The following is a 23,601-nucleotide window of genomic DNA, read 5'->3' as shown; positions in this document are numbered from 1 at the left end:
TTAAGAAGATTATTATTCTTATTATTCGTCGCCGGCCGCAGCGGGAGGTAGATGGAGGGAGAAGAGGAATTTGGTCGAGAAGAAGCCCAGGGAGGCGGCCAAAAAGTCCGTCAATTAATTCATTAATCGATTCATTAATAAATGTTATTCTTGTTACTAATTGATTATTCTTATTCTTATTAATCGTCGTTATCGACCGCAGATGCTGATGCTGATGGTGGTCAAGGTGGTCCATTAATTAGTTCATTTATTATTATTAATTGAATGAGTTCATTTATTATTATTATTATTATTATTATTATTATTATTATTATTAATATTATCAATCTACTAATATTCTTATTCTTATTAATCATCATTATCGACTGCAGATACAAGAGACCAAGGTGGTCCATTAATTAGTTCATTTATTATTTTTGTTAAATTAGTTCATTTTTTATTATTATTATTATTATTAATCTGCTAATATTCTTATTAATCATCATTATCGACTGCAGATACAAGAGACCAAGGTGGTCCATTAATTAGTTCATTTATTATTATTTCAAATTAGTTCATTTATTATTATTATTAAATTACTTCCATTATTATTATTATTATTATTATTATTATTATTATTATTAATTTACTAATATTCTTCTTCTTATTAATCATCATTATCGACCGCAGCTACATCCCCGGCTAGAAGCTGATGGGGGACAAGAGACCAAGGTGGTCAAGGTGGTCCATTAATTAGTTCATTAATCAATTAATAAATATTATTATTATCATTTTTTTATTATTATTGATAATAATAATAAAAATCACCGACCGCAGCTGATATCCCCGGCCTGAAGCTGATCGAAGACCAGACCAAGGTGGTCAAGAAGAAGAACCCCAAAAGACCATTAATAAATTAATTAATGCGTTATTATTATTAGCTTATTATTATTATTATTATTATTATTATTATTATTCATCATCAACCGCAGAAGCTGAGGGGAGCCTCTAAAAAGTCCATTCATTGATTAATATTCATTAATTAATTAATATTAATACTTCATTAATATTATTATTATTATTAATAATCATCGTCCCTTTGGCGTCTGTGATACAATAAGAAAAGAAAGACGCGTTTGGGAAGGGAAAAAAGCCAAGGCTGGGAAGTTTGTCCCTTGCGAGACGCCATAGGGCGCTGTCGCTTTGCCTCCACCAAGATGGCCGCCGGCTGCGCGCAACCCAGATGGCGGCCGCGGTTGCCAAGCGACGGGGCCTCAACCAAGATGGCGGCCGCGGTTGCCTAGCGACGGGCGGCCAACGAGGCCTACTCGCCGTAGCGAAGCAACAAATAATAACAACAACAACAACAACAACAACAACAATTCCCTTTCTCTCCGGTCGCTCTTTCATTTACGTTTTTATTACGTATTTCTTTAATTCAGGCCTAGGCTAACGCTTTACGGGACTACAACTCCCGTCATGCCGCGCGGACGGGAGCCATGTTGAGGGATGCTGGGAGTTGTAGTCCCAAACCATTGAGGGCCTAATTTAGCCGAGGCCTGATTTAATTCCTATATATATGGCCTTAACTCATATATATACACACAAACCTATCATTTATCTTTCTTACTATATGTGGAAAATGTCAATTTTTGCCCCTCTCCGGCCGCCGTCTGGCTGTTCACGTCATCGAATTGTCCCTCCTCGCTTCCCGTCCCCGCTTCCTGATTGGCTGAAACCCGCCCCTGCTGTTGCCTCTGCCAAGATGGCCGCCGCGGTTGCCCCTTCGCACGTCATCGAATTGTCCTTCCTCCTTTCCCTTCGCCGGCGCCTGATTGGCTTAAACCCCGCTTAGCCGTTGCCTCCGCCAAGATGGCCGCCGCGGCTTTGCCCCCTTGCCCCTCTCTGGCCACCGTCGTCCTTCCGACGTCACCGAAGCCCCGGCTCCTGATTGGCTGCGGCGTCAACTATGTCCCTCGTCGGCCGCCGTCCCTCCTCCGTCGCTAAGCGACAAAGAAAACGGTCCAAAATGGCGGCGGCTGCCCGTCATGGCATTATCCCTCCTCCTTCCCCCTTCCCCGGCTCCTGATTGGCTGCGGCGTCAACTATGTCCCTCGTCGGCCGCCGTCCCTCCTCCGTCGCTAAGCGACAAAGAAAACGGTCCAAAATGGCGGCGGCCGCCCGTCATCGCATTATCCCGCCTCCTTCCCCCTTCCCCGGCTCCTGATTGGCTGCGGCGTCAGCTTTGTCCCTCTCCGGCCGCCGTCCCTCGCCGGAAGTCGTCACCAGCGAGGAGGAAGAAGAAGGCCCAAGATGGCGTCGTCGTCGTTCTGAGGCGAGGTTTTTGAGGCGGCGGGCGGGATGTTCTCGGCCCTGAAGAAGCTGGTGGGCTCGGAGGCGGGCGCGGCCCGGGAGAAGCCCATCCCGCCCGGCCTGCAGTCCATGAACCAGGCGCTGCAGCGGCGCTTCGCCAAGGGCGTCCAGTATAACAGTGAGTGAAGGAGGCGAAGTGGAGGAAGGCTTATCTCAATCAGATGAAAAAGGCTTCTGAATAAGAGGAATAAATGTAGGGCTTGAGGAAGAATAATAAGAATAATAATATGAAGGAGAAGAAGATTGTGAATAAAGTGAAATAATATGAATAAATTGAATGCTTGAGGAATAATAATAATATAAAGGATAAGAATAATGTGAATAAAGTGAAGGCTTAGGAATCATATGAATAAATGTAATGCTTGAGGAAGAATAATAATAATATGGATAAGAATAATGTGAATAAAGTGAAATAATATGAATAAATTGAATGCTTGAGGAATAATAATAATATGAAGGATAAGAATAATGTGAATAAAGGGAAGGCTTAGGAATCATATGAATAAATGTAATGCTTGAGGAATAATAATAATAATATGAAGGATAATGTGAATAAAATGAAGGCTTAGGAATCATATGAATAAATGTAATGCTTGAGGAATAATAATAATAATATGGATAAGAATAATGTGAATAAAGTGAAATAATATGAATAAATTTAATGCTTGAGGAATCATAATAATAATATGGATAAGAATAATGTGAATAAAGTGAAAGAATATGAATACATTTAATGCTTGTGGAATAATAATAATATGAAGGATAAGAATAATGTGAATAAAGGGAAGGCTTAGGAATAAGAGGAATAAATTTAATGCTTGAGGAATAATAATAATAATGATGATAATAATAATAATAATAATATGAAGGATAATGTGAATAAAATGAAGGCTTATGAATCATATGAATAAATGTAATGCTTGAGGAATAATAATAATAATATGAAGGATAATGTGAATAAAATGAAGGCTTAGGAATCATATGAAGGAATATTAAGAATGTGAATAATATGAATAAATTAAATTAAAGAATTAAATAAGAATTAAATTTAATAAGAATGTGAATAATAATAATAATAATAATAATAATATGAAGGATAAGAATAATGTGAATAAAATGAATGCTTAGGAATAATATGAAGGAATATTAAGAATGTGAAGTAATATTAAGAGTGTGAATAATATGAATAAATTTAATGCTTTAGGAATAATAATAATAATAATAATAATAATAATATGAAGGATAAGAATAATGTGAATAATAATAATAATATGAAGGATAAGAATAATGTGAATAATAATAATAATATGAAGGATAATAATAATAATATGAAGGATAAGAATAATGTGAATAAAGTGAAGGCTTATGAATCAGATGAATAAATGTAATGCTTGAGGTATAATAATAATAATAATAATAATATGAAGGATAATAATAATAATAAGGATAAGTATAATAATAATAATAATAATAATAATAATAATAATAATAATATGAAGGATAAGAATAATGTGAATAAAGTGAAGGCTTAGGAATGTGAATAAATTTAATGCTTGAGGAATAATAATAATAATAATAAGGATGATAATAATAATAATAATAATATGAAGGATAAGAATAATGTGAATAAAATGAATGTTTAGGAATAATATGAAGGAATATTAAGAATGTGAAGGAATATTAAGAATGTGAATAATATGAATAAATTAAATTAAATAATAATTAAATTAAATAAGAATGTGAATAATATGAATAATAATATCAAGGATAAGAATAATGTGAATAAAGTGAAGGCTTATGAATAATATGAAGGAATATTAAGAATGTGAATAATATGAAGGAATATTAATAGTGTGAATAATATGAATAAATTTAATGCTTCAGGAATAATAATAATATGAAGGATAAGAATAATGTGAATAAAGTGAAGGCTTATGAATAATATGAAGGAATATTAAGAATGTGAATGAATATTAAGAATGTGAATAAATTTAATGCTTGAGGAATAATAATAATAATAATTAATAATAATAATAATAATAATAATAATGTGAAGGATAAGAATAATGTGAATAAAGTGAAGGCTTAGGAATCATATGAATAAATGTAATGCTTGAGGAATAATAATAATAATAATAATAATAATAATAATAATAATAATATGAAGGATAAGAATAATATGAATAAATTTAATGCTTGAGGAATAATAATAATAATATGAAGGATAAGAATAATGTGACTAAAGTGAAGGCTTAGGAATCATATGAATAAATGTAATGCTTGAGGAGTAATAATTATAATAATATGAAGGATAAGAATAATATGAATAAATTTAATGCTTGAGGAATAATAATAATAATAATAATAATAATAATAATAATATGAAGGATAAGAATAATGTGAATAAAATGAATGCTTAGGAATAAGATGAATGAGTATTAATAATGTGAATAATATGAATGAATATTAATAATGTGAATATTAATAATGTGAATGATATGAATGAATATTAATAGTGTGAATAATATGGATGAATATTAATAGTGTGAATAATATGGATGAATATGAAGAATGTGAATAATATGGATGAATATGAAGAATGTGAATAATATGGATGAATATGAAGAATGTGAATAACATGAATGAATATGAAGAATGTAATTAATTTTAATAAAAATAAAATTTAAGCAACCAGCAGCAAAAAGAAAAACAAAACCTCGAGCTCTGAGCGCAGTGAAAACCAGGAGGGAAAATAAAACCAGGAGGTAAAAAACTCTGATATACTAAATAGTTTAGTACAACATTTCTCCCCCCCCCCCCAATAATATTTATTATTTTCGGTAGGTAAACATAGGAACAAAACAAAAAAAGATTACTGTACTTTTCGCACCGTAACACTCCGTCCCCCCCCTAAAAAAAAGGTAATGTGTGGAGCGAATGCAGGCAGGAGGAGCTTGGCTCCCCCTTACACGCATGTAAGTGGCTCTTACTCTGCTTTCCTGACGAGCAAAAAGGGAATCCTAGAATCATAGAGTTGGGAGAGACCAGAAGGGCCATCGAGTCCAACCCCCTGCCAAGCAGGAAACACCATCAGAGCACTCTTGACATATGGTTGTCAAGCCTCTGCTTAAAGACCTCCAAAGAAGGAGACTCCACCACACTCCTGGGCAGCAAATTCCACTGTCGAACAGCTCTTACTGTCAGGAAGTTCTTCCGAATGTTTAGGTGGAATCTTCTTTCTTGTAGTTTGGATCCATTGCTCCGTGTCCGCTTCTCTGGGGCAGCAGAAAACAACCTTTCTCCCTCCTCTATGTGACATCCTTTTCTATATTTGAACATGGCTATCATATCACCCCTTAACCTCCTCTTCTCCAGGCTAAACATGCCCAGCTCCCTTAGCCGTTCCTCATAAGGCATCGTTTCCAGGCCTTTGACCATTTTGGTTGCCCTCCTCTGGACACGTTCCAGTTTGCCAGTGTCCTTCTTGAACTGGGGTGCCCAGAACTGGACACAGTCCTCCAGGTGAGGTCTGACCAGAGCAGAAGACAGGGGCAGTTCCCCCTCTCTCTTCCTTCCCTCCCTCCCTCTTCCAAAATATTGGGGGGACAGCCAGGTAAGCCCCACTCCCGTACCACAACGGGGGGTGGGGGATGACTCCCTCAAATATTTAATGGGGGGGGTGAAGGCACCTAGACCCATAGGTGTTGGCTGCTTTGCCTAGGACAAATGTGAGCTCTCCATCTCTCTTCCCTCCCTCCCTCCCTCTTTCAACTTTTTTTTTTGGGGGGGGCAGGTACAGGTAAGCCCCATCGGACAGAGGAAAGGAAGGAGGATCGCAGCTTCCTCGAAGGGAGCCTTGCTGCTGGCAGGGTGGCTTTTTGCGGCCGCCCCAATTTGGGGCGCAGATACCCGGCGGCTTCGCCCCCCAACCCCCGCGAAGATGCGGCTTGGGGGGGGGCGCGCGCGCACGTTTCCACCCGACTCCCTCCCTCGCCCCCTCCCCGGAGCGTTGCAGTGACAACGGGAGAGTCTCCCGCTCGGCCGCTGCTGTTTCTCTCCACGTGTCCCCCCCAGATGTTGCGCCCGGTGCGGCCGGCCCCCCCTGCACCCCCCACGCTACGCCGCCGCTGGTACCTTATACGAATGGCAATGCCCGTCAGCATGGGGGGAGGACGACTCCCTCAAATATTTAATGGGGGGGGGGCGGTGAAGGCACCTAGGCCCTATAGGAGTTGGCGGCTTTGCCCTTCCTTCAGCATACATGACTGACAGCTCCTTCATTCACGTGGTTGCAAAGCACGGATCCACGTGGATCCTCAGGATCTTGGCACTGGGTCACCCCAAACTCACCACCAGGTCACACGTCTGTGGCCACAGCGTGACCCACAAAAATCAGACATCCGCTGTTTCGTTTAGAATATTTTTTCCCCTTGTTTTCCGCCTCTAAAAACTAGGTGCGTGTTATGGCCGGGTGCGTGTTATCGAGCGAAAAATACGGTATTTCTTCTTATTCTGTTCTTCTATTTCCTATTCCTCTATTCTATTCTTCTCTTTCTATTTCTTAATCTATTTCTTACTTGCTCTTTCCATTTCTTCTTATTCTGTTCTTCTATTTCTTATTCTTCTATTCTATTCTTCTATTATTCCCTTTCTCTTTCTTAATCTATTTCTTACTTCCTCTTTCCATTTCTTCTTATTCTATTATTCTATTTCTTATTCTTCTATTCTTCTGTTTCTATTTCTTCTTCTTACTTCCTCTTTCCATTTCTTCTTATTCTGTTCTTCTATTTCTTATTCTTCTATTCTATTATTATATATTCTCTTTCTCTTTCTTAATCTCTTTCTTACTTCCCATTTCTTCTTATTCTATTCTCTTTATTCCCATTTCCCCGCAGTGAAGATTGTCATGCGGGGCGATAATAATATAATATAATAATAATATAATATAATATAATATAATATAATATAATATAATATAATATAATATAATATAATATAATATAATATAATATAATAATAGAATATTATTCTATTCTTCTATTTCTATTATTCTATTAGTCTTATTTCTTTTTCTTCTATTCTATAATTCTCTTTCTATATCTTCTTCTTCTATTTCTTACTTCCTCTTTCTATTTCTTCTTCTATTTCTTATGTCCTCTTTCTAATTCTATTCTATTTCTAATTCTATTCTATTTCTTCTTATTCTATTATTCTATTCTTCTATTTCTTATGCTTCTATTCTATTCTTCCATTTCTATTTTTCAATCTATTTTTTACTTCCTATTTCTATTTCTTCTCATTCTCTTTCTTATTACTTTTTCCCCGTTTCCCCGCAGTGAAGATCATCATCCGGGGTGATATTATTCTATTTATTCTCTTTATTTTTCTTCTCTTCTCTTTCTATTTCTTCATCTGTTTCTGACTTTCTCCTTCTATGATTTCTCATGGTTCTATTTCTTTTTATCCCCCCCAGTGAAGATCGTCATCCGGGGCGACCGCAATATTATTCTATTTCTATTTCTTATTCTTCTATTCTATTATTCTATTTCTATATCTTCTTCTTCTATTTCTTACTTCTTCTTTCTATTTCTTCTTCTATTTCTTACGTCCTCTTTCTAATTCTTCTTATTCTATTTCTTCTTATTCCAATCTTCTATTTCTTATGCTTCTATTTCTATTTTTTAATCTATTTTTTACTTCCTATTTCTTATGCTTCTATTCTTCTATTTCTATTTTTTAATCTATTTTTTACTTCCTATTTCTATTTCTTCTCCTTCTTATTTCTTTTCTCTCTTTATTCCCGTTTCCCCGCAGTGAAGATCGTCATCCTGGGTGATATTATTCGTTTATTCTCTTTATTTTTCTTCCCTTCTCTTCTTCTCTTTCTATTTCTTCATCTATTTCTGACTTTCTCCTTCCATGATTTCTCATTATTCCATTTCTTTTTATCCCCGCAGTGAAGATCGTCATCCGGGGCGACCGCAACACGGGCAAAACCACCTTGTGGCACCGGCTGCAGGGGAAGAAGTTCCTGGACGCCTACGTCCCCACGCAGGAAATCCAAGTCACCAGCATCCACTGGAACTACAAGAGTGAGTCTGGGGCGCGCGGTGGACCCGGGTCCTGCGTTCGAATCCTGATTCCTTCCCCCCCCAAAAAAAATTGTTTTAAATTGGTTTTCAGAACATTGTAATATATATAAGAGCAACAAACCTAAAGCATAGCCTTATTAGAAATATTAATGCCCAAGGAGGAGGAGGAAGGAGGCCGGAGGAAGCAGGAAGTAGAAGGATGCTGGAAGGAGGAGGAGGAAGGATGCTTCCGGGAGGAGGAGGGAGGAGGCAGGAGGAAGCAGGAAGAAGAAGGATGCTTCCAAGAGGAGCAGGAAGGATGCAGGAGGAAGCAGGAAGTAGAAGGATGCTGGAAGGAGGAAGAGTGGTACCCAAGGAGGAGGAAGAGGAAGGATGTAGGAGGAGACAGGAAGTAGAAGGATGCTTCAAGGAGGAGGAGGAAGGAGGCAGGAGGAGACAGGAAGAAGAAGGATGCTGGAAGGAGGAGGAGGAAGGATGCAGGAGGAAGCAGGAAGTAGAAGGATGCTGGAAGGAGGAAGAGTGGTACCCAAGGAGGAGGAAGAGGAAGGATGTAGGAGGAGACAGGAAGTAGAAGGATGCTTCAAGGAGGAGGAGGAAGGAGGCAGGAGGAGACAGGAAGAAGAAGGATGCTGGAAGGAGGAGGAGGAAGGATGCAGGAGGAAGCAGGAAGTAGAAGGATGCTTCCAGGAGGAGGAGGAAGGATGCTTGAAGGAGGAGGAGGAAGGATGCTGGAAGGAGGAAGAGGAAGGAGGCAGGAAAGAGGAGGAGGAAGGATGCTGGAAGGAGGAGGAGGAAGGATGGAGGAGGAGACAGGAAGTAGAAGGAGGCTTCCGGGAAGAGGAGGAAGGATGGAGGAGGAGACAGGAAGTAGAAGGAGGCTTCCAGGAAGAGGAGGAAGGATGGAGGAGGAGACAGGAAGTAGAAGGAGGCTTCCGGGAAGAGGAGGAAGGATGGAGGAGGAGACAGGAAGTAGAAGGAGGCTTCAAGGAGGAGGAGGAAGGAGGCAGGCAGAGACAGGAAGTAGAAGGATGCTGGAAGGAGGAGGAGGAAAGATGCAGGAGCAGACAGGAAGTAGAAGGATCCTTCCAGGAGGAGGAGGAAGGAGGCAGGAGGAGACAGGAAGTAGAAGGATCCTTCCAGGGGGAGGAGGAAGGATGCAGGAGGAGACAGGAAGTAGAAGGATGCAGGAAGGAGGAGGAGGAAGGAGGCAGGAGGAAGCAGGAAGTAGAAGGATGCTTCCAGGAGGAGGAAGGAGGCAGGCGGAGACAGGAAGTAGAAGGATGCAGGAAGGAGGAGGAGGAAGGAGGCAGGAGGAAGCAGGAAGTAGAAGGATGCTGGAAGGAGGAGGAAGGAGGCAGGAGGAAGCAGGAAGTAGAAGGATGCTGGAAGGAGGAAGAGGAAGGATGCAGGAGGAAGCAGGAAGTAGAAGGATGCTTCAAGGAGGAGGAGGAAGGATGCAGGAGGAAGCAGGAAGTAGACGGATGCTGGAAGGAGGAGAAGGAAGGAGGCAGGAGGAAGCAGGAAGTAGAAGGATACTTCCAGGAGGAGGAGGAAGGAGGCAGGAGGAGACAGGAAGTAGAAGGATGCTGGAAGGAGGAAGAGGAAGGAGGCAGGAAGCAGGAAGTAGAAGGAGGCTTCCAGGAGGAGGAGGAAGGAGGCAGGAGGAAGCAGGAAGTAGAAGGATGCAGGAAGGAGGAAGGATGCTTGAGGAAGCAGGAAGTAGAAGGATGCTTCCAGGAGGAGGAGGAAGGAGGAAGGAGGCAGGAGGAGACAGGAAGTAGAAGGATTCTTGAAGGAGGAGGAGGAAGGAGGAAGCAGGAAGTAGCAGGAAGGAGGAAGGAGGCGGGAGGAAGCAGGAAGTAGAGTGGTACCAATTCCCCTTCCTCTTTCCTTTCCCCCTTTCCCTAGCGACCGACGACATCGTCAAAGTCGAAGTTTGGGACGTCGTCGACAAAGGTGAGCCTCTTGTCCGGGTGGTGGGACCCCGGGAGGACATCCAAACGGACCCCGCTCCCGGCCGCCCTTTTTAACTCTCCTTTTGGCGCCGCAGGCAAGTGCAAGAGGCGAGGCGACGGGCTGAAGCTGGAGAACGACCCCTCCCAGGAGGTGAGCCCCGGGTTCGAGTCTCCCTCTCCCCCCCTTAGAGACCCCCCGGCCCCCGCTAAGTCTCTTCTCTCTCTCTCGAACCCGAGGCCGAGGCGGCCCTGGCCCTGGACGCCGAGTTCCTGGACGTCTACAAGAACTGCAACGGCGTGGTCATGATGTTTGACATCACCAAGCAGTGGTGAGGCGGGGCTCGAACCCGCAACCCCGGGGCGGACCCTCGAACCCGCAACCCCAAGGTGGCCCCTCGAACCCGCAACCCCACCCCAGGGTGGCCCCTCGAACCCAAGACAATGACCCACCGCAGGGCGGACCCTCAAACCTGCAACCCCAACACAGGATGGCCCCTTGAACCCGCAACCGCATGGTGGCTCCTCGAACCCACAACCCCACCCCAGGGCGGCCCCTTAAACCCAAGACAAACACCCACCCCAAGACAGCCCCTCGAACCTGGAACCCCATACTCCAGGACGGCCCCTCGAACCCAGGACAATAACCCACCCCAGGGCGGCCCCTTGAACCCGCAACCCCAACCCAGGGCGGCCCCTCGAACCCCCAACCCCAGGGCTGCCCCTCGAACCCTGCACCCTAGGGTGGCCTCTCGAACCCAGGACAACGACCCACCCCAGGGCGGCCCTCGAACACCCAGCCCCACCCTCGGGCGGCCCCTCCAACCTTCCACCGCCCTCCATGGCAGGCCCTCGAACCCGCAACCTCACCCCATTCCCTCCCCTCGAACCCGCCACCCTGACCCCCCTTCTCCCCCCCCCCCCCCGTTCAGGACCTTCAACTACGTCCTGCGGGAGCTGCCCAAGGTCCCCAACCACGTCCCCGTCTGCGTCCTGGGCAACCACCGGGACATGGGCGAGCACCGGGTCATCCTGCCCGACGACGTGCGGGACCTGATCCGCAAGATCGACAGGTGAGGGGGAAAGCCAGCTCCTCAAGCCCCATTGCCCTGCATTGAATGGACTCCCCGCAGCGAGAAAGCTAGCTCAAGCTACATTGCCTTGCATTGTATTGCATTGCATTGCATGAGGTAGGAGCTCCCCGATCTGAGAAAGCTAGCTTCTCAAGCCATTGCATTGCATTGAATCGAATGGACTCCCCGCAGCCAGAAAGCTAGCTCCTCAAGCTATATTGTATTGCATTGCATTGCGCTGCGTTGTATTGTATTGTATTGTATTGTATTGTATTGTATTGTATTGCATGAGGCAGGAGCTCCCCGCAGCGAGAAAGCCAGCTCCTCAAGGTGGTTTTCATTGGATTGCATTGAGTGAAATCCCTGCTCTGAGAAAGCTAGCTCCTCAAGCTATATTGCCTTTCATTGAATGAACTCCCCGCAGCGAGAAATCTAGTTTCTCAAGCTATATTGCATTGTATTGTATTTCATTGCATGAGGTAGGAGCTCCCCGCAGCGAGAAAGCCAGCTCCTCAAGCCATATTGCCTTGCATTGAATTGAATGGACTCCCTGCTCTGAGAAATCTAGTTCCTCAAGCTATATTGTATTGCATTGTATTGTATGAGGCAGGAGCTCCCCGCAGCGAGAAAGCCAGCTCCTCAGGGTGGTTTTCATTGGATTGCATTGAATGAAGTCCCTGCTCTGAGAAAGCTAGCTCCTCAAGCTATATTGTATTGTATTGCATTGTATTGCATCGCATTGCATTGCATGAGGGAGGAGCTCCCCGCTCTGAGAAAGCTAGCTTCTCAAGCTGTTTTTCATTGAATTTAGGAGCTCCCCGCTCTTAGAAATCTAGTTCCTCAAGCTGTATTTTATTGCATTGCCTTGCATGAGGCAGGAGCTCCCTGCAGCAAGAAAGCTAGCTCCTCAAGCCATATTGCCTTGCATTGAATGGACTCCCCGCAGCGAGAAAGCCAGCTCCTCAAGCTATATTGCATTGCATTGCATTGTATGAGGCAGGAGCTCCCCGCAGGGAGAAAGCCAGCTCCTCAAGGTGGTTTTCATTGGATTGCATTGCGTTGAATGAAATCCCTGCTCTGAGAAAGCTAGCTCCTCAAGCTATATATGATTGTATTGCATCGTATTGCATTGCATTGTATGAGGTAGGATCTCCCCGCAGCGAGAAAGCTAGCTCCTCAAGCTGTTTTTAATTGAATTTTAGGAGCTCCCCGCTCTGAGAAATCTAGTTCCTCAGGCTGTTTCTCCTTGCGTTGCATTGTGGGAGGTAGGAGCTCCCCGCTCTGAGAAACTTAGCTCCTGCAGTTATATTTTAATACATTGTATTGCATGAACTCCCCGCACTGAGAAAGCTAGCTCCTCAAGCCACATTGCATTGCATTGAATGGACTCCCTGCTCTGAGAAATCTAGCTCCTCAAGCCATACTGCATTGCCTTGAACGAACTCCCCGCACCGAGAAATCCAGCTCCTCAGGTTATATTACATTGCATTGCCTTGAGCGAACTCCCCGCAGCCGGAAATCTAGCTCCTCAGCCCACTGGTCTCCTCTCCCCCCCAGGCCGCCCGGCGCCTCCTACGTCCGCTACGCCGAGTCCTCCATGAAGAACAGCTTTGGCCTCAAGTACCTCCACAAGTTCTTCAACATCCCCTTCCTGCAGCTGCAGGTAACCAGTGCGAATCCTCCCCTCCAATCGGGGTCAGGCTGGATGACCCCCGGAACCCCAATCCTCCAAATTTCACATTTTCACCCCGTCTCTCCCCGTTTTTTTCCTTTTTTTAGCATTTTCTTTTGGGTGTTTTCTATTATTATTGGGTGCATTCTATTATTTTTGGCTGTTTTCTGTTCTTATTCCTTTATTTATTTATTTATTTATTTATTATTAATTATTATTATTATTATTATTAATTATTAATTATTATTATTATTAATTATTATTATTATTCATCGTTAACCGACTCCCTCCAATCCCCCCTGGCTGAATTTCCTTCTATCTTTCTGATAAAATCAACCCATTTCATTATTCCTTTTATTATGGAATGTTTATTATTTTATTTATTATTAACATTATTCATTCTTTTTTTCGTTAATGCTTTAAAATCAACTGTCTTCTCTTTTCTTAAGAGTCTAAATCCACATTTCTATTCCAATCCTAAGCCTATTTGCTTCCAGTTCTCTCTGGTTACAATACTGTAATATTGTTAGAATCGAATTAATATTAATTTTCATATTATCTATTAGCAATATATTATTAATATATACTGTTAATGATAACATATATATTATGTTATCATTATATTTATTGTATTTCTTATAACGTTATAATATTTTATATCTCTCTTATATATCTAGCCGCCCTGAGCCCGGCCTTGGCTGGGGAGGGCGGGGTATTATTAATAATAATAATAATAATAATAATAATAATAATAATTATTCCCACCCCAGAGAGAGACGCTCCTTCGTCAGCTGGAGACGAACCAATTAGACATCGACGCCACACTAGAGGAGCTGTCAGTCCAGCAGGAGACGGAGGACCAGAATTATGAGATGTAATTATTAATATAAATAATTAATATTAGTGCCTATTATTAATAATGTGTGTGCCTGTTAATAATATGAAGAATGTGAATGCTTAATAATAACGTGAATGCTCAATAATATTAATGTGAATTCTGATGAATAATAGGAATGCTTATTAATAATATGAATAATGTGAATTCTTGTTAATAATATGCTTTTTAAGAATAAAATTAATAAGAATATTCATATTAATATGAGTGCTTAATAATATCAGTAATGTGAATGCTTATAAATAATATGAATGCTTATTATTAATAATAATAATATGAATGCTTATTAATATTATTGATAATGTGAATGCTTATTAATAACATGAAAAGTATGAATGCTTATTAATAATGTGAATGCTTATTAATATTGATAATGTGAATGCTTATTAATAATATCAATCCTTATTAACAATGTCAGTCATATGAATGCTTATTAATAATATCAGTAATGTGAATGCTTATTAATAATATCAATAATGTGAATGCTTATTAATATCAATAATGTGAATGATTAATATCAGTAATGTGCATGCTTATTAATAATGTCACTAATATGAATGCTTCTTAATAATATCAGTAATATCAATGCTTATTAATAATATCAATAATGTGAATGCTTATTAATTATATCAATCATGTGAATGCTTATTAATCATATCAATAACCTGAATGCCTATTAATAATAATATTAATAATGTGAATGCTTATTAATAATAATAATATGAATGCTTAATAATATTAATAATGTGAATTCTTATGGTTCATATCAATACTGTGGATGCTTAATAATAATAATGCTTAATCATTTTAGTAATGCGGATTCTTATGGATAATATCAATAATGTGGATGCTTATTATTATTATTAATAATAATAATAATGCTTAATAATATTAATATTGAATTCTTATGGATTATATCAATAATGTGGATGCTTATTAATAATAATAATAATATGAATGCTTAATAATATTAGTAATGTGAATTCTTATGGATAATATCAATAATGTGGATGCTTATTAATAACACAGTAATATGAATGCTTAATAATATTAATAACGTGAATTCTTATGGATAATCTCAATAATGTGGATTCTTATTCTTATCAATAATAATAATAATGATAAGAATACAGTAATATGAATGCTTGATCATATTAATAATGTGAATTCTTATGGATCATATCAATCATGTGGGTGCTTATTAATAATAATAGTAAGAATAATAATAATAGGAATGCTTAATCATATTAATAATGTGAATTCTTATGGAGGCTGAATAATATTCATATTCTGAATTCTTATGAACGCTTATTATTAATAATATCAATACTAATATTATTAATTAATGATTGAGACCAACCTCTCTCTCTCTCCCCCCAGATTCCTGGAAGCCATGGAGTCCCGCAGCCGGGGGGCGCCGTCCCCCGAGACCCCCTCGCCGGGACCCCAGCCGCCCCCCGACAACGCCCCCCCGGAGGGGGGGTCTGACCCGGGGACCCCCAACCCCACCGAGACCCCCCAAAGCCCCCCCCAAACACCCGCCGCCCCGGCCCCAGCCCCCCCAGCCGCCCCCCGGCGCGGCTTCATCGCCAGGATCTTCGGGGCGGCCGCCGGTGAGGAAATTTCCGGGGAGGATTTACCTTAAGAATAATAATAATAATAATAATTGTACCCTAATAACAATAATGATAATAGCAATAATAATTATTATTGTTGTTATCATCATCATCATCATCATCATCATCATATTATTATTATTATTATTATTATTATTATTATTATTATTATTATTCCCCTAACAGTGATAATTTTTTGAAGGGGGAACAATCGGGGATGATGTACATTATTATTATTATTATTATTATTATTATTATTATTATTATTATTATATTATAATATAATATTATAATATCATAATATGATAATAATGATGATAACAATAATAATAATAATAATTGTACCCTAATAATAATAATAAAATTATTATTATTATCATATTATTATTATTATTATTATTATTATTATTATTATTATTATTCCCCTAACAGTGATAATTTTTTGAAGGGGGAACAATCGGGGATGATGTACCATAATAATAATAATAATAATAATAATAATAATAATAATAATACCCATACTCTTATTATTATTATTATTATTATTATTATTATTATTATTATTATATTTAAACCCTAATGTGAATAATTTTTGGGGGGTGTACCTTAATAATATTAATAATTAATATTTATACCCTAATAATTATAATGATAATGATAATAATATTTACACTCTAATAATGATAATAATGATATTATTGTTGTTGTTATTGTTATTATTGTTGTTGTTATTGTTCTTCTTCTTGTTGTTTTGTTGTTGTTGTTGTTGTTGTTGTTGTTGTTGTTGTTGTTATTATTATATTTATATTTATTCCCGAATGCTAAGATTTTTTTGGGGGGCCTGTACCTTAATAATATTAATAGTAATATTTATACAACAACCAAACAACAACAACAAAACAACAACACCCTAATAGTAATAATAATAATAATAATAATACCCTAATAGTAATCATTTTTTTGTGGGTGCAATTTCTCACGCCGCAGACCCCCCGACGGTGGAGGACTTTGCCCCGGACGACCGGCTGGAGGGGGCGTTCCTGGAGGACCCCCGAGAAAAGGGGGCGCCCCCCGCCGGACCCCCGGAAAACGGCAGCCAGGAGGACGAGAAGCGGGCGAGACTCGAACCCGGGGCGCCGGAAGACCGGGCGCCGGCCAGCGAGGATGAAGAGGAGCGGCCGGCGGCCGGATTCGCCATCCTGGGGGACGAGGACATCGCGCCGGAGCCGGAGGGGAAGAAAGGGTAGGGATAATAAAGATGTTATTATTAGTATTATTATTATTATTAGTTTTATTTTATTTTTTATTTTACATTTATTTTTATAATTATAAGGATCGTTTATATGTACAATCATAACTAAAATGATAATCCTATTTGTAATTCATATTTACAATCATATTTATACTTTACTTAGATTTATATTTACATTTATTTTTATAACGATGAACACAACAATCGTTATTACGACCACAACGAAAACGATAATGATGATGATTATAATTTAATTGCAACTAAATTGAATGACATAGAATGAGTATCATTTAATCGCAACTGTAATTATGAATTTCTTTTCACCCTAACGATAATTACATGATCCTGACTCTCGTTACCCAGCCCCCCCTCCCCGTCTTTGAGGTCGTCCCCGGCCCCGGCCCGGCCCCCGGCGGAACCTTCCGGAACCCGGACCCTCCCGGCGCCCGGCGAGGAGTCGGAGAGCGACCCCGAGGGGCCGGTGGCGGCGCAGATGCTCTCCTTCGTCATGGACGACCCCGAGTTCGAGAGCGACGCCTCGGCCGACGCCAAGGGGGTGAGTGGGCCCCGGGTTTGAGGGAACTACAACTCCCAGAATCCTTTGGGGGGGCTAGAGGGTGCCTTAGATGACTCAAACTACGTTTCCCAGAATCCTTTAGGGGACTAGAAGCCTCAAACTACAACTCCCAGAATCTTTTGGGGGGGCTAGAAGCTTCAAACTACGTTTCCCAGAATCCTTTGGGGGACTAGAAGCCTCAAACTACAACTCCCAGAATCTTTTGGGGGGGCTAGAAGCTTCAAACTACGTTTCCCAGAATCCTTTGGGGGACTAGAAGCCTCAAACTACAACTCCCAGAATCCTTTGGGGGAATAGAAGCCTCAAACTACAACTCCCAGAATCCTTTGGGGGACTAGAAGTCTCAAACTACGTCTCCCAGAATCCTTTGGGGGAGTAGAAGGCTCAAACTACAACTCCCAGAATCCTTTGGGGGGACTAGAGGGCCTTAGAAGCTTCAAACTACAACTCCCAGAATCCTTTGGGGGAAATAATAATGAAAGGGGAATAGAGCGCCTTAGCAGCCTCAAACTACAACTCCCAGACTCCTTTGGGGGGCTAGAAACCTCAAACTACATCTCCCAGAATCCTTTGAGGGGCTAGGGGGTGCCTTAGAAGCTTCAAACTACATTTCCCAGAATCCTTTGGGGGGACTAGAGGCCTCAAACTAAATTTCCCAGAATCCTTTGGGGGGACTAGAAGCCTCAAACTACATCTCCCAGAATCCTTTGGTGGACTAGAGTGCGCCTTAGCGGCCTCAAACTACAACGCCCAGTATCCTTTGCTGTTTTGAAAGGGAAATAGAGCGCCTTAGAAGCCTCAAACTACATTTCCCAGAATCCTTTGGGGGGACTAGAAGCCTCAAACTACATTTCCCAGAATCCTTTGGGGGGACTAGAAGCCTCAAACTACAACTCCCAGAATCCTTTGGGGGACTAGAAGCCTCAAACTACAACTCCCAGAATCCTTTGGGGGGGACTAGAAGCCTCAAACTACAACTCCCAGAATCCTTTGGGGGGGACTAGAAGCCTCAAACTACAACTCCCAGAATCCTTTGGGGGACTAGAAGCCTCAAACTACAACTCCCAGAATCCTTTGGGGGGGACTAGAAGCCTCAAACTACAACTCCCAGAATCCTATGGGTGCATTAGAAGTCTCAAACTACAATTCCCAGAATCCTTTGGGGGGGGGACTAGAAGCCTCAAACTACAATTCCCAGACTCCTTTGGGGAGCTAGAAGCCTCAAACTACAACTCCCAGAATCCTTTGGGGGAAATAATAATGAAAGGGGAATAGAGAGCCTTAGCAGCCTCAAACTACATTTCCCAGAATCCTTTGGGGGACTAGAAGCCTCAAACTAAATTTCCCAGAATCCTTTGGGGGGACTAGAAGCCTCAAACTACAACTCCCAGACTCCTTTGGGGAGCTAGAAGCCTCAAACTACATTTCCCAGAATCCTTTGGGGGACTAGAAGCCTCAAACTACAACTCCCAGAATCCTTTGGTGGACTAGAGGGCGCCTTAGCGGCCTCAAACTACAACGCCCAGTATCCTTTGCTGTTTTGAAAGGGAAATAGAGCGCCTTAGAAGCCTCAAACTATATTTCCCAGAATCCTTTGGGGGACTAGAAGCCTCAAACTAAATTTCCCAGAATCCTTTGGGGGGACTAGAAGCCTCAAACTACAACTCCCAGACTCCTTTGGGGAGCTAGAAGCCTCAAACTACATTTCCCATAATCCTTTGGGGGACTAGAAGCCTCAAACTACAACTCCCAGTATCCTTTGGGGGACTAGAAGCCTCAAGCTACATCTCCCAGAATCCTTTGCAGGGACTAGAGGGCGCCTTAGGAGATTCAAACTACAACTCACAGAATCCTTTGGGGGAAATAATAATGAAAGGGGAATAGAGAGCCTTAGAAACCTCAAACTACATTTCCCAGACTCCTTTGGGGAGCTAGAAGCCTCAAACTACATTTCCCAGAATCTTTGGGGGACTAGAAGCCTCAAACTATGTCTCCCAGAATCCTTTGCTTTGCTGAAAAGGGAAAAGATCACCTTAGAAACCTCAAACTACAGCTCCCAGAATCCTTTGGGCGCCTTAGATGCCTCAAACTACAACTCCCAGAATCCTTTGCTGTGTTGAAAGGGGAATAGTGCGCCCTAGAAGCCTGAAACTACATTTCCCAGAATCCTTTGGGGGGGGGACTAGAGGGCGCCATCGAAGCTTCAAACTACATTTCCCAGAATCCTTTGGGGGACTAGAGGGCGCCTTAGCAGCCTCAAACTACAACTCCCAGAATCCCTTGGGGGAAAGAATAAGGAAATAAGGGACGGGCTCTTCTCCCAGCCTCCTTTGCAGGACCACTTCCCCGCCCTCTCGGACCTATCGGACGCCTCGGACCCCGGCACGGCCCCGCCCCCCCGGCCCCCAGCCCCGCCCCTCCCCGCCTTCCGGCCGAAGAACGAGGCGGATCTCTTTGGGCTGGGATTGGAGGAGCCGACGCTGAAGAAGGAGAGCAGCGAGGAAGGTGAGGGTGAGAATAATAATAATAATAATAATAATAATAATAATAATAATAATGGTGATAATAATAATCATATTTATCTCCTAATAGTAATCATGATCTTTATACTCTTAGTAATCATATTTTAAGAATAGTAATGATGATGATTATGATATTTATACCCTAATAATAATAATAATAATAATAATAATAATAATGGTAATAATAATAATCATATTTATCTCCTAATAGTAATCATGATCTTTATACTCTGATAGTAATCATATTTTAAGAATAGTAATGATGATGATTATGATATTTATATCCTAATAGTAATAATGATATAATAATAATAATAATAATAATAATAATAATAATAATAATAATAATAATAATAATACCCTCATCGTAATAATGACATTTAAATAATAAAAATAATGGTAATGATATTTATGCCCTAATAATAATGATACTTATATAATAACGATAATGATATTTATACCCTAAAAATAATAATAATAATATTTATACCCCCATAGTAATAATGACAGTTTAATAATAGTAATAGCAATAATACTAATGATAATGATAATAATAATTATACCCTAATAGTAATAATATTAAATGTAAATTTTAATTAAATTTTAATTTAATACTATAGATAATAAAATATAATAATAATGTAGTAATCTAATCTAATCTAATCTAATAATAAAATAATAAAATAAAAAAATATATAAATTAACAAATTAATAAATAATAGCAAAAGTAATAATATTAAAGATAAATTTTAATTAAATTTTAATTAAAAATTATAGATAATGAAATATAATAATAATGTAGTAATATAATATAATATAATATAATATAATATAATATAATATAATATAATATAATATAATATAATATAATAATAAATGAAAATAAAATAAAATAATAAAATGATATAAATTAATAAATAATAGTTATAGTAATAATATTAAAGATAAATTTTAAGTACATTTTAATTTAATATTATAGATAATGAAATATAATAATAATAAAAAAAGGAGATTAAACGAATATTCTTTCCCTTTCCAGATCCGGACAAGCCGCCTTCCAAGGAGAAGAAGAAGAAGAAGAAGCGGAGCAGCAAAGAGGTAGGCTGGGAACCCTAGAGCGGCCGGGCGCCACAGGAAGTTCCCGCCCCCTCACTTCCTGCCTCTCTCTCTCTTTCTCCCCGCAGGAAGAGAAGAAGAGGAAGACCCGCCCCAAGAAGCCCAAGGAGGAAGCGGAAGGGCGCAGGAAGGGGCGGGCCAAAGCCAAGGCCAGCCCCCTGGACGAGCTGGAGGCCTTCCTGGGGGCGGGGCCGGCCCGGGGGGGCGGGGACTACGAGGAGCTCTAGCCCCACCCATTTCTGACGGGAGGCTCCTCCCCTTCCTGGAAACGAGTCCCGCCCCCCGTTTCGGACTGCTGCTTTTGACGGACAGGTTTGCCTGGGGGCCGGACTTCCTGCGGCGCATGTGACCCCCCCTTGTTTGCGTTGCTGTGACCCCGCCTCTCCCGACGTCGCCATGGAGACTGCTTCCGGGGGGGCGGAGGGACAGGAAGTCCCGCCCCCTCACTTCCTGCTTGGGGGCCACTCCCCGTTTCCGGGCGCATGGAACAGACTCAGGTATCCTCCCTCTTTCCGGACTGGTTGATCCCGCAAAAAAGGGGGCGGGCGCTTCCTCTACTTCCTGTTGGTCTCCACTTCCCTCCTTCTTCCTCTTCCCCCTCTCTGCTCCCCATTTCTTTCCCCCCTTCCTTCCCTCTCTCCTTCCTCCCTTCCTTCCTCCCCTTTCCCCTTCTTCCACTTCCTCCTCCTTTTCAACATCCTCCTTCCCCTCTACATTTTCCTCTTCATCTCATCTATTTCCTCTTCCTTTCCATTCTTCCTCTTCCCTCTCCCAATTTTCCTCATTTCCTCTTTCTCCTCCCCTTCTTCCTTCCTTCTTTCCCTCCTTCTTTTTCCTTGTCCTGTCTATTTCCTTTTCCTCTTCCTCCTCTCCTTCCTCTTCCTTTCCATTCCTCTTCCCTCTCCCTTATTTCCTCTTCATTTTCCTCTTCCTCCTTCCATTCTCTTCCCTCCCAATTTCCCTCATTTCCTCTTTCTCCTCCCCTTCCTCCTCTCTCCCTTCCTTCCTCTTCCTTTCCATGCTTCCTCTTTCCTTTCCCATTTCCCCTTATTTCCTTTTCCTCTTTCTCCTCCCCTTCCTTTCTTTCCCTTCCTCTTTCCTCTCCGAATTTCCCTCATTTCCTCTTTCTCCTCCCCTTCCTCTCCATCTCTTTCCTTCCTTCCTTCCATCTTTCCTTTTCCTCTTACTTTCCTTGCTTCCTCCCTCCCTTCTTTCTTTCCTTGTCCCCCTTCCTTCCTTCCTTCCATCCATTTCCTCTTCCCTTCCCCCCTTCTTCTTCCTCCTTCCTTTCCCTTCTTCCGCTTTCCTCTCCCACTTTCCCTCTTTCTCCTCCCCTCCTTTCCCTTCTTCATCCTTCCTCTTCCCTCTCCCATTTCCCCTCATTTCCTTTTCCTCCTTCCATTCTTCCTCTTTCCTCTCCCTTTTCCTTCTTTCCTTCCTCTTCCTTTCTCTCCTTCCTCTTCCTTCTTCCTCTCCCATTTCCCCTCATTTCCTTTTCCTCTTTCTCCTTCCCTTTTTCCTCTCCATCTCTCCTTCCTTCCTTCCTTCTTCCCTCCTCCTCTCTCCCTCCCTACCTTCCTCTTCCCCCCTTCCTCCTCCTCCCTTCCTCTCCTTCCTTCCTTCTTTCCTTGTCCCCCTTCCTTCCTTCCATCCATTTCCTCTTCCCTTCCCCCCTTCTTCCTCCTTCCTTTCCCTTCTTCCTCTTTCCTCTTCCTTTTGCAGTCTTCCTCTTTCCTCTTCCTTTTGCAGTCTTCCTCTTTCCTCTCCCATTTCCCCTCATTTCCTTTTCCTCTTTCTCCTTCCTTCCTTCATTCCTTCCTCTTCCCCCTTCCTCTCTCCTTCCTCTTCCTTTCCCTTCTTCCTCATTCCTCTCCCATTTCACCTCATTTGGTTTTCCTCTTTCTCCTTCCGTTTTTCCTCTCCTTCCTTCCTTCCTTCCCTCCCTCCCTCCTTCCATTTCCTTCCTTCCTCCCTCCCTCCCTCCTCTCTCCCTCTCTCTCCTTCCTTCCTTCCTTCTCATTTCCTTCCTTCCTTCCTTCCTCTTCCCCCCTTCCTCTTCCTCCCCGCCCCTCCGACTTATAAATCTCCCGGCTGCACAAGGCCTCCTGCCTCCGTCTCCTCTTCGGCGCCTGTTTTCCATACGGGAACCGTAGCGCACCGGGGCGCGGCGCCCGGTTCCCGGACTGCCTTGCTTTGTGGAAAGGATGCCTGAATAAACTCCGGCGGCGCAAGCACCTTGGGAACCGTAGTATGCTCAGTGGCGCCTTGGGAATTATAGTATGCTCAGGGGTGCCAACACCTAGCAGGCGCCCAAGACCCATCGGAAAGAAGGACTGGCTGTTGATGGGAATTGTAGTATGTTCAGTGGCGCCTTGGGAACCGTAGTACGCTCAGTAGCGCCTTGGGAATTATAGTATGTCTGGGAATTATAGTATGCTCAGGGGTGCCAACACCTAGCAGGCGCCCAAGACCCATCGGAAAG

General features: G+C 41.8%; 3 protein-coding genes across 11 annotated transcripts in view; all 3 read left to right on the top strand.

The window, feature by feature from the left end:
- The window catches only part of LOC144326163 (coiled-coil domain-containing protein 183-like), a 23,213-nt gene extending 23,053 nt beyond the window's left edge, over positions 1-160 (top strand). For all 5 annotated transcript variants that reach the window (XM_077922448.1, XM_077922447.1, XM_077922446.1 and 2 more), the window contains one exon: positions 1-160. This exon is cut by the window's left edge and continues 166 nt beyond it. The gene's annotated coding sequence lies outside the window, so the exon portion shown is untranslated.
- LOC144326136 (protein AMBP-like) overlaps positions 1-23,601 on the top strand; it is a 144,963-nt gene that overhangs the window by 63,796 nt on the left and 57,566 nt on the right. The gene's annotated exons all lie outside the window — the stretch shown is intronic.
- On the top strand, positions 2,191-23,362 carry LOC144326115 (rab-like protein 6). 4 transcript variants are annotated; one of them, XM_077922145.1, is made up of 14 exons: positions 2,191-2,470; positions 8,310-8,444; positions 10,353-10,400; positions 10,495-10,550; positions 10,637-10,728; positions 11,329-11,469; positions 13,027-13,132; positions 13,912-14,015; positions 15,417-15,649; positions 16,640-16,895; positions 17,268-17,460; positions 19,818-19,992; positions 21,043-21,101; positions 21,188-23,362. In XM_077922145.1, the coding sequence occupies exons 1-14, from the start codon at positions 2,341-2,343 to the stop codon at positions 21,344-21,346; spliced, it is 1,887 nt and encodes a 628-aa protein (XP_077778271.1). In that variant the 5' UTR covers positions 2,191-2,340; the 3' UTR covers positions 21,347-23,362. The 4 variants fall into 4 exon arrangements, with proteins under 4 accessions (XP_077778271.1, XP_077778269.1, XP_077778272.1 ...); XM_077922143.1 differs by having other exon boundaries at positions 2,193-2,470; positions 19,806-19,992; XM_077922146.1 differs by having other exon boundaries at positions 2,194-2,470; positions 19,818-19,986.

The sequence above is a fragment of the Podarcis muralis genome, chromosome Z (genome assembly GCF_964188315.1).
Source record: "Podarcis muralis chromosome Z, rPodMur119.hap1.1, whole genome shotgun sequence".
Taxonomy (NCBI): domain Eukaryota; kingdom Metazoa; phylum Chordata; class Lepidosauria; order Squamata; family Lacertidae; genus Podarcis; species Podarcis muralis.
The sequence above is the reverse complement of the archived record's forward strand: the minus strand, read 5'-3'. Positions and strand labels throughout refer to the sequence as shown.